This window comes from Microtus oregoni, unplaced genomic scaffold (assembly GCF_018167655.1).
Source record: "Microtus oregoni isolate MIOR12 unplaced genomic scaffold, Mior012 000025F_ref0000491, whole genome shotgun sequence".
NCBI classification, from domain to species: Eukaryota; Metazoa; Chordata; class Mammalia; order Rodentia; family Cricetidae; genus Microtus; species Microtus oregoni.
Genome location: NW_024543084.1, coordinates 8,471,048 through 8,481,852, shown reverse-complemented (window position 1 = coordinate 8,481,852; position 10,805 = coordinate 8,471,048). Strand labels below are relative to the sequence as shown.

The 10,805-nt window shown below is 48.0% G+C and overlaps 1 protein-coding gene across 1 annotated transcript; it reads right to left on the bottom strand.

Moving 5' to 3' along the window:
- Positions 1–1,630: 1,630 nt before the first annotated feature.
- Positions 1,631–9,353, bottom strand: Zmynd19 (zinc finger MYND-type containing 19). The gene is made up of 6 exons (XM_041674731.1): positions 9,087–9,353; positions 7,310–7,369; positions 5,719–5,825; positions 4,977–5,117; positions 2,198–2,378; positions 1,631–1,774 (listed from the first exon to the last, which is right to left on the bottom strand). Exons 1-6 carry the CDS (start codon positions 9,135–9,137, stop codon positions 1,631–1,633), a joined length of 684 nt encoding a protein of 227 aa, XP_041530665.1. The 5' UTR covers positions 9,138–9,353.
- Between the last annotated feature and the right edge of the window lie 1,452 nt (positions 9,354–10,805).

The window sequence follows — 10,805 nt, the reverse complement described above, 5'->3', positions numbered from 1 at the left end:
CCTTCAGAACAGAAGCGCTCCTTTGTATAGGTCCGACATAGGCACTTCTCCAAGCTGCAGGCCACTGTGTAACGTAAAAGCAGTCATTGGAGTGCTATTCATAAGCATGAGACCAGAGTTGTGCTATGCCAGAGATAGCATTGAGCACAGAGAGTCAAGGAATGTGATAGAAATGCAATAGGGGAGAATAGAGCAGAAACCTGCAGACCAACCAGGCCAGCAGTGAAGTAGCAGCTTGAAGCAGGAGGGATTATACCCTGAGAAGACTTCAGCAACACAGATGGGTTCATTTCTGCAAGTTACCAAATAGCCCTCAGATACCTGTGGGTCTCCCAAAGAACACAGGACTAGCTATCCTGAGGACCACAGCTCTGCAGTGAATGAGGCACTGGCTTCACTTTGGCTGCCTAGCCCTCACTCACCCCAGTACCAACCAGCAATTCAGACTGGCTCCAAGGGTCTTTGTGCCTAAAGATGATCATTTACAAATGTAGGAATATATAGGACTATGCTGGTTAGAGTTTTATGTCAACACAAACTAGAGTCATTTTAGAAGGCAATTATGAAAATGCCCCACTAGATTGGCCTGTGGACAAGCCTGTACTGAATTTTCTTGATGACTGATTTGGGAGGCCCCACTTCACTATGGATAGAGCCACCACTGGGCTGGTGATCTTGGGTGCTTTATAAAATCAGACTGATCAAGTTGTGAGGAGCAAAATAAGCTTCAGTGAACAGTGATGTGGAACTGCAAGCTGATAGAATCCCTCTTCTTTCCAGGTCATGGTGTTATCACAGCAAAAGAAACCCTAACTAAAACAAGCACCTTTAGTAACCAAAGCAGTAATCACCTACTGGAACACTTGCACCTACCACCAGACAACCGTCAGAGCCTCCCTTGTGCTCCTAGCTAACATTCTCTGAGGCTCAGAGGCCAACCTTCAAAACCATTTCCATTAAATCAGTTCCTCTCAAAAATAAAGTTGAGCCAGGCGTGTTTGCACACGCCTTTAATCACAGCACTCATGAGGCTGAGGCAGGTGGATCTCTTGAGTTCAAAGCCAGCCTGGATACATATTAAGTTCCAAGACAGCCAGGACTAAATGGAGAGACACCGTCTCAAGGGAAGAGAAAAAAAAGGCTGGACAACAGGGGTTTGAGCAAAGACTAGTCACAAGGATGATGCTACCCCTTTACTCTGCCTGTTTAGACATGACTCTGTGCATGCCTCTTAGTGGATTCCCACCCCCAGGAGAAGCTTGACTACATGACAGTTTCTAGCCGAGTGTCAATTGTTTACCATTTGAGGAATACAACAAATGATTCTATTTGAAGTTTCTAACCCTCCCCTCACTTTACCCCCAAAAAAACTGTACATGAGTTTACAAACATATTAACATATAAATAATGAGAAAGGTCCTAGGGAGCCTCCCGTTGTCTCTGCTAGGGGTGAACACTGGAGGGGCACTGTCCCCACAGGCTTCATGTTGCTGTGAGGTCTTATGGCAGCTGCTCTGGATCCATTGCTGGCTTCTTTGGCACCTCCAGGTTCAACTGCCAGTCTATCTTCCACTGTGCTCATTACGAGCTGGAAACCTTGAACCTGCAGCAGTGGCAGCACTTCAGCCCGTCATCGCTCTGGTTCAAGCTCATGCTGAAACGGACGCTTCCTCTCCCGACAGTGCTTCTTGTGGGCAGGCCAGTCCTTCTGCTGGCACTGAGAGCCACAATATCGAGCCACCTGGCAACGCCCACAGATATTGAACTCCCGAAGCTGAAACACAAAACACTATGGCTTCAATATCACACTAACAAAATGTATGGAAACTGTATCTCAGCATCTGAAAAAACACAATAAAACCCGGGTTCAATTCCCAGCACCCAATATGGCAGCTTAAAACTGTCTATAACTCCAGGATCCAGCACCTTCACACAGATATACATACAGGCTAAAACACCAATAAAATAAAATAAAAAAAAGAATCCCACCTCAAAAGTCACAGGCACACACTGAGAGAGAGACTGACTATACAGGCACTATAGCTGAAGAGCATATGCCCTGTATAGACAGAAACAGCAGCAAAGGAAGTCACCCGAGTAGAAACCCAGGGCTACCAGGCGTCTCCAGGAAAAACCTGCCTCGTTACACCCATACTGCTGGGCAGAAGTGGCCAAGACTCAGTGTAGCACACCATACCTGCTTCTCAATCACTGTACAAGGAGGATAGTGACACTCATAGTAGGTACAGGAATTCTCTTCCTCTTCCACCACATCTCCATTGGCATTATAGTACCGGGTCACATTCAGAACAGGGAACTGTTCTTCTATAGGGTCTGTGGGAAGCTGCTGGATCGCAAGCCAGTATAAGCTTTGCTCCCTGAAAGAAAGTATGTCACACCAGGTCAGCACAAAGAGAGAAAATACCTATCCAAGACAGGTAGGCTCTGCCCAGTTCTGGCAACTTGAGTTTGGCCTGCCCACCACTATTGCATGCACTAACCACTCCACATTAAAAACATTTAATGTGGCACAAACCTTTAATCTTAGCACTCGGGAAGAGGCAGGCAGATCTCTGTGAGTTCGAGGCCAGCCTGGTCTACAGAGTGAGTTTCAAGACAGCCACAGATAACAGAGAAACCCTAACTCAAAGAATAAATAAATTTTTAATCTTAGCCAGGTGTGATGGCAGTCAGAGCTATACAGTGAAATCTCGTCTCCCAAAAAAAAAAAAGGAAGGAAGGAAGGAAGGAAGGAATGAAGGAAGGAAGGAAAAAAGAAAGGAGGGGCTGGAGAAATGGCTCAGAGGTTAAGAGCATTGCCTGCTCTTCCAAAGGTCCTGAGTTCAGTTCCCAGCAACCACATGGTGGCTCACAACCATCTGTAATGGAGTCTGATGCCCTCTTCTGACCTGCAGGCGTACACACAGACAGAATATTGTATACATAATAAATAAATATTTAAAAAAAAAAAAAGGAAAGAAAGAAAAAGAAAGAAGAAAGAGACCTGTCTCTCGGTAACACACAAGCCTAGTCTATCACTCTCCCCAATGCTAGGGCTGACAGGCACACACAAAAGCATGGAGTTTGGTAAGCTTCGCTACTTGGTGCCTCCAGGAAGACCACCATCCTTCCCTTTAACCTAGGAAGCACCAACTACCATTAGTCTACTACTTCCCCTTTTAGGTCACAGCAATCCTTCCTTTCTGAAAATTCCTCCTAGCCAGAAGTAACTGACTACTGCAACAGGAACTGCAAGCTGAGACTTGTGCTACATGAAGAAGGCCCAATGTGGTGGCCTAAAGGAGAAATGCCCCCCTCTAAGAGATTCAGGTATTAGAACACTTGGTGCCCAGTTGGCAGAGCTGTTTGGAGAGGTTTAAGAGGTACAGACTTGAAGGAAGTATGTCACTAGAGGCTGGCTGAGTTACTTATACTTGGGTTACTTATACTTTGTGCTCTCTGCTTCATTTTTTTTTGTGGTTGAGGATGTAAACTATCATGTTTGGCTATCATGTTTGCAGCTAGTTCTATGCTTTCTGGTCATAACAGATTCTTATCCATTTGGAACTATATCCCAAGTAAACTCTTTCTTCCTTAAGTTGCTTTTAGTCATGGTGTCTTACCACAGCCACAGAAAAATAACTAATACAGAAATTAATGCCATAGAATAGGATACTGCGGTGGCAGACTTAATTAGGTTGTTTTGTGGAGGATTGTGGAGGTATTTGGAACTTTGGGCTAGGAAAGCCAGTTCCAAGCTTAATGGGTTGTTCTGTGAACATTTAGAAGAAGAAAGTGTTAAAAGAGGCCAAACATTGGTGGCACACACCTTTAATCCCAGCACTTGGGAGGCAGAAGCAGGTGGGCAGATTTGAGTTTGAAGCAGCCTGATCTACAAAGCAAGTTCCAGGACAGCCAGGACTGTTTCACAGAGAAACCCCGTCTTAAGAAATCAAGACAAACAACCAACCAAACAAAACAGAGTGTTGAAAGAAATGTAGAGGATGGAAGCCTAGCTTGCGAAATGTTCATGTGATGTACTTGAATTAAGAATCTAGCTGGGGCTGAACAATCAGCTGTGATTAACAAAAGAACCACATCACTGAGATGAAATCCTGTAGAAAGTATTTCCTGTCAGTTAGCACCAGGGTTGTGACCTAGAAGGGGCCAGTGCTACATCTCAAGCAGAGTCAAACCTGGTCATGTGCTCTCACACAGCAATGGTTCTGGAGGCATGGAGTTTCAGGACTAAAGAGTTCATGGAAAACAGCTGAGATCCAGGAGAGGCCATTGGTTAAGTGAGCAGCCTCAGCTGAAAATCCTAGTAAACTGGAAATGCCAGGACTGTGGGATAAGCAATAAGGACAGCTGAGTATGTGGAGCAGACCTACCATAAGACTACAAGGTAAAGCCGGGCAGTGGTGGCGCACGCCTTTAATCCCAGCACTCGGGAGGCAGAGGCAGGCGGATCTCTGTGAGTTCGAGGCCAGCCTGGTCTACAAGAGCTAGTTCCAGGACAGGAACCAAAAGCTACGGAGAAACCCTGTCTCGAAAAATCAAAAAAAAAAAAAAAAAAAAAGACTACAAGGTAAGTGGTGGCATACTGTGGATGGCAGAGCTAGAAGTGGCACAGACCTGCCTAAACTCTGTGGAGCTCAGAGATTATGAGTGAGTTTCGGATGTTCAACACTGAGTTAGTTATTTATATTGTTGACTTTTGGTTTTATGTCAGGATATCAACATCAGATTCTGGAGACAAAAAACGAAGGGAGGCCAGGTGGTGTTGGCACACACCAAAAAATAAATAAAAAAAAAAAAAAAGGAAAAAATATTTCTTTCTTCCATGAAGAAAAGAAAAATCCCCCCAACACACATGGATGGTGGCAGGTCCCAAAACACTCACAGTAAAAGAGCAAAAACCAAACAGAAACATGGGATGGCCTTTAGGAGTAAGGTGTTAGCCAGGAAAGACCCACCTTTGTTTGCTGGAGGTCTCTTCAGCTTTGGGTCGCCAGCCCCACGGTACTAACTGCAGGTTGTCCAGACGATTGTCCACAGTCACAGCATTGAGATGTACCACCTGAAACCCGGGAGCCACACCTCCCCTGTGTCGTTCCCTAGGGAAAGACAATTTTTTTTCCTTGGGGGAAAAGACCCTCAAGCACTTCTATTTGAGCATTAATGTCCAACCACACAGAAATACCAATCATGAGGTCTGAACTGGGCCCTTCCCTACCGAAGGGGGATACCAAGAGGAAGCCAAGCAATATCAGTGTGGCCAACACACACAGGACCAGGCTGATGATTTTTCCCCTGATTTAAGGGCTTTGCTCAGAGGGTAATGGATAGAACCCCCAAAGTATCAACATAATCTAGAGACAAGTTCCATCTGGAAGGTCTCAACATTTCAAACCCCACCTTAACACCCAGGTTCAATAGTCCATTTTCTAGGGATGCAGTCTTACTCAACAGAAGGATCCAAAAGCAGAACCCTTCCTCCACAAGGCCTTGTCTCATCAGAATCCCACAAGTTGTTTAAAGTGATATGTACTTCCCTTTGGATTAGTAGTAAAGGCCACTAAAATAAACTCCCAGACTTAGGGAAGATACGGCTAAGTCTGACTCCACTAGGTGGAGTGCTCTCTAGCCTTCAGGCATACTGTATCCTTAGCTCACATGGGGTTAGGTAGGGAGACTTAGCAGCTGGAAAATACCCACCACAGTAGCTCATGCAGAAGCCTGCCTGAGCCTCTTCCTCGGTTTTTGTCGAAGGCATATGCAAATATCTTAGCACCATTTCCATCGGCATCTACTTCCATTCGAGCCTGAGGAGCATAAAGCAGAGTAGGTCTGTTGGAAAGCCTCCAACTCTCAGCAACATTTCAAATGCAGCTTAGAAAAATGCCAGAAGTACAGGTGACATCCTGCTTCAAGGACCCGAGAAGCACAGGGGCTTCTTCCTGCTCCACTCAGGCAAGAAACCCTCATGAACAACTTGGAAAATATTGTAGACACCAAGCAATAAAGTTTCGCATCCTTAAAAAAGTCCAGAAATGGAGTGGGGTGGGTGGAGGTGGCACTAGAGATGTCTCAGCAGTTAAGAGCACTGGCTGCTCTTTCAGAGGACCTGGATTTAATGCTCAGAACCCACATGGTGGCTTCACAACTGTCTGTGACTAGTACAGACATTCAGGTAAACATTAATACACATAAAATAAAAAATAAGTAAAGCCCAAGAAAAAAATACTTGAGAGGAAAAAAACAAAAAGCCCAGAAAGTTGGCTGTGATGGTCCGTATCTGTAATCTCAGCACTCAAGAAGTGAAGACAGGGAGAATGAATATTCATAGCTGGCTTGAGGGTGCCTAACAAGATCCCACACAAAAACAAAAAGGACACAAATAATTCCTGGATAAGTAGCAGCTATGAAAGTGTGAGGTGCTGAGATAGACTGAAATGATTGATGTAAAAGTTACTGGAGAGGGTGGCAGAGGAGCAGCAGAGTCTGTAATCCTTTATCAAGGATACACTAAGGGCAGCATGGTCTCCCCAATCAAGGTGCAGAGACTGGAGGAGAGCAACATTCAAAAACAGGTCTGCTCGGGCTGGAGAGATGGCTCAGAGGTTAAGAGCACTGGCTGCTCTTCCAGAGGTCCTGAGTTCAATTCCCAGCAACCACATGGTGGCTCACAACCATCTGTACTGACATCTGGTGCCCTCCTCTGGCATGCGGGCAGAGGCAGAATGTTGTATACATAATAAATAAATAAATCTTTAAAAAAAAAAAAACAGGTCTGCTCATTTGGTTTAAGATATCTAATTCTTTAACTTCAGCACTCAGTTCGGAGGTAGAGGCAGGTGGATCTCTGTGAGTTTGAGGCTAGCCTAGTCTACAGAGTGAGTTCCAGGACAGGCTCTAAAGTTACACAGAAACCCTGTCTTGAAAAATCAAAAACCTAGCCTGGTCTACAGAGTGGGTTCCAGGGCAGCCTTCAAACCTAAACACAAAAACTCTATCTCAAAAAAAAATAAAACAAAACACAAAACGAAACAACAACAACAAAGACAAAAAAAGAAGAAAAAAAGAAAAGCCAAAAACCAACCAAACAAACCCAAACAAAAGATTAGTAATCAGGGCAAAAGAGCTCACATGAACTCTACTGGGCAGCATCTACTGGACATACAGGCTGTCACAACCTGTTTGGGAGCTGAGTGCTCCTAAGTACCAGTGGTTATACTCTTGTTCTCCCAAAACCAGGAAGGAAATTCATCTTCATGTTTCCTGAGGATCAAACAAAAATAATCCTTACCTCAAAGGAGTAGCTCTCCACCAGTGGTATGTCTTGCTCATCTATCAGTGTGTATTTGGTCTGAAAATAAACCATGTTTCAAAGGTTACATCTGAGATCAATCTAAGAAACAGTAACACCATAACTAGCAATAGCAGGAATCTGCAATATTTTCCAATGAGACAGAAAGTAACCAAATCTTAAGTGGAGACTTAGCACAGCCTATAGCAATGCCGAAGCTGGGCATTGCGGTACACACCTTTAATCTCAACACTCCAAGGTAGTGAGTGGCAGACAGAACTCTGTGAAGTTCCAGGACTGCCAAGACCACATAGTGAGACCCTGTCTCAAAAAACAAAGAAACAGCCGGGCGGTGGTGGCGCACGCCTTTAATCCCAGCACTCGGGAGGCAAAGGCAGGCGGATCTCTGTGAGTTCGAGACCAGCCTGGTCTACAAAAGCTAGTTCCAGGACAGGCTCCAAAACCACAGAGAAACCCTGTCTCGAAAAACCAAAAAAAAAAAAAAAAACAAAGAAACAAAAAACAAAACAAAAAAACTATGAAGTAAAAAAAGTCGAATTAGTCAAATTTAGTATGTTAAAAGTAAAACAAGGCAGGGTGGTAGTGGCCCACACCTCCACACCTTTAATTCGACCCGCTCGGGAGGCAGGATTATCTTTGAATTCAAGGCCAGGCCTTGTCTACAGAGTGAGTACCAGGACAGCCTGGGCTACACATAGAAACCGTTTGGGGAAAAAAAAAAAAAGTGATCACATTTTCCAGAGTAAGTAGGCTTCAGGGCCCATCCATACCGGATAGACCCTGCCTGACAAGTGGTCCTGGGGTTTTAATGCCCCCATAAACTCGGCCATCACAAGTTTACTGAAGCAGAGGAAGGGAATGGGATTGCGATAGAAAATTGATGTTTTAAGTACTGCATATTGAGTAGGTTGGGTAGCTTTTGCACGTGCTCATTGGATAGCGAGCGCTTCTTCCTCTGGTCTCAGATGGTCCTAGTAAAAGCTTTAAGGGCCAAGGCTACTGCAATTAGTTACCGAGTCGAAAGGAGTCTAGGCTCCCATCCCTCCCTAGTTAGAAAGTTCCAGCAGCCCTATCCTTAGCTCTTGCAAAAAATGCAAAGGAAAACAGGTTGGTCTTACTTTCCTGGAAGAGCTTTCTAGGATCTCAGTTACCTGCCCCTATTTTCTGTCTGTTCCTCTCTCCCAGCAGCAGCTGCAGCCAGGGGAGGGAGGAACAGAATTAAAGTCCACAGTTCCTGAACGGCACCATGCCTCGGGGCCCAGCTCCAACATGTGGTAGGTGGTGGCCCGAGCGAGGAGCACCTGAGAGCCTTCCAGCCCACCAAGACCAGGGCCCTGGCCCCTAGTCTGTGCTCGAGGAAAGCCTGCGACTCGAGTGACCGAACGTGGCCAGCCCTTGGACAACGTTAAAACGCACCGCCGCCGAGATCTACTGCGGACCGGCGACTCCGCTGGCTTCAGAGCTACGGGCCGAGGGCGTTTACGGCGGGAGGCCGCCGCGTTTAAACCGTGCGGCCGCAGGTGCAGCCTGGCTGCCGGAGCCGCCGCAAGTGCCCGCCCGGGGCCACACAGGACGAACGCCGGGAACTGTTCCGCGCAAGCCAGTCCCACACGAGTCCTGAGGCCGAGGGGCGCGCCCACGGCCGCGGGGCAGGTCCCCGCGAGGAAGGCGGCGCCCGAACCAAGCAGGCCCGCGCAGCTGCTCGCCAAGGTGTCCCAGCCCGCGCAGGCCTCGCCGCCGCTCCCACACCGCTTACCTTTCCGGCCACCCGGCCGAGCCGCACGATGCCCAATTTAAAGTCGGTCATGGCCGGGCCTGCGCTCTCGGCAGGCGGAGCCGCTCCCTCCGGAGGCTCCTGACCGGGCCGGGCCGGAGCGAGGCCGCGGCACTCCGGGTCAGGCCGGGGCCGGGGTCAGGCCGGGCGGGCCGAGGGCGGACGAGGCTGGGCCGGGTTCGGGCCACCGCCGCCGCCTCGCGCCCGCCGGACCTGCCACGCGCCGCCGCCACCGCCGCGCGCACACCAGCGAGCGGAGCCGAGGGCGGGGCGCGACCGGGACACACCCCCCACCGGCGGCGACCGACCAATTGCGGGACGCGCCCTCCGCCGGCCGTGGCGCGCCGCTGCCAGCCGACCAATAGAAATAGGGAAAGAGCGCAGGCGCAGTGAAAAAGAACCAAGTGCGGGGGGAGGGGCGAGCCGGGGGCGGCGCCTGCGCGGCGGCCGGCGCAACGTCAATTTCGCGGGAAGCTTTGTGCGCTCTGCGGCTGCTGGGGCGGCAGGAGCATGAGATTTTGGTTGCGGTTTTTTCGTGACCCTTAGCCGCCTTCGTTCTCGTCTCGGAGCTGTGTACGGCAGAGCGACGTGGAACGTCTGTCCTTACGGGGTGGTTACGGCCTGGCACTATACTGTGTGAGTGGTTCAGGTCTCCAGAACCAACCTACGAGGCAGCGGCGAATACCTACGCCGAGCCTCCCGGATCCGATGCGCCTTAGGTCTCCAAAGAAGGATAAGACCTTCGGTGAGGAGCCGGAGGCTGGGTTGGATATCTGTCTCTCGGAAAGGGAGACCTCATAGTCTCGAATCGTGACACAGCCGGTAAGGCCTAAAGCTCAAACCTAGGGCTAGGCTCCTTTTGCTTCAAGGTGACTCCAGGCATCTAAGGATCTGCAGATGTTGCTGGCTCTCATTGTTCTATTTTGGAAATAGTTACCAAGCGTCCCGAATGAAGCTAGAACTTCTCTCAGCCCTTGGAACTTCACAGGACTCCCAGATGCTTTGCTCAAAACGCACCTGTCCCACCAACCTCTTCACACTTGTGATGGTGTCCCGAAGTTAAGAGAAAAGGGGCGGGATGCTTAGGATGGAGCAGCGTGTGTGTTTCCCTGGTAATAAAGCCAGTAGTCTTACTGTAAGTCCCTCCAAAATAGGAATTCGACACATCTGCATGACTTGAAAGGAGACACCAGGATACACCTGATGAGTCAGAGGCTGCTCCTGTAGAGGGCATCAGCCATGCTTCACCCTATCGAGTACCTTCCTTGAGCTGATAAGTATGAGACAGCCCCAAGGTTGTAACAATGAGATTAGATCCTAAATTATGGCTTTATAGCCTATGTAGTTCCGTTACTAATCTACTAGACTCAGAAATCCCTACCCCCTGAACTCAGGCACTCTATCCCTTTTAGGGAAGACATAATAGATGTAAATATTAAAGCTGGGTGGTGGTGGTGGCATTTGGAAGGCAGAGGCATGTGGATCTCTGTTAGTTCGGGGCCAGCCTGGTCTACAAAGTGAGTTCCAGGACAGCCAGGACTGTTTAACGGAAAAATCCTGTGTCAAAAAAACAAAACAAACAAGATTATAGTTTTCCTCTATTCTTAAGATCCAGTAGGATTTCCATCATATTCTAGTTTCCCTCACTCAAGTAGCTTTCATTATTTTTGTTGTTGTTGTTGTTGTTTGTTCTTCTGTTTT

Bases quoted from the DNA above. Each gene is read 5' to 3' on its own strand.
- Zmynd19 (XM_041674731.1), bottom strand. From the start codon at position 9,137: ATGACCGACTTTAAATTGGGCATCGTGCGGCTCGGCCGGGTGGCCGGA. The intron at 5,118-5,718 runs GTGGGTATTTTC...GTCTTTCCCTAG, and splicing joins CTTCTGCATGAGCTACTGTG to GGAACGACACAGGGGAGGTG. The intron at 2,379-4,976 runs GTGGGTCTTTCC...ACTTTCTTTCAG, and splicing joins GAGACCTCCAGCAAACAAAG to GGAGCAAAGCTTATACTGGC.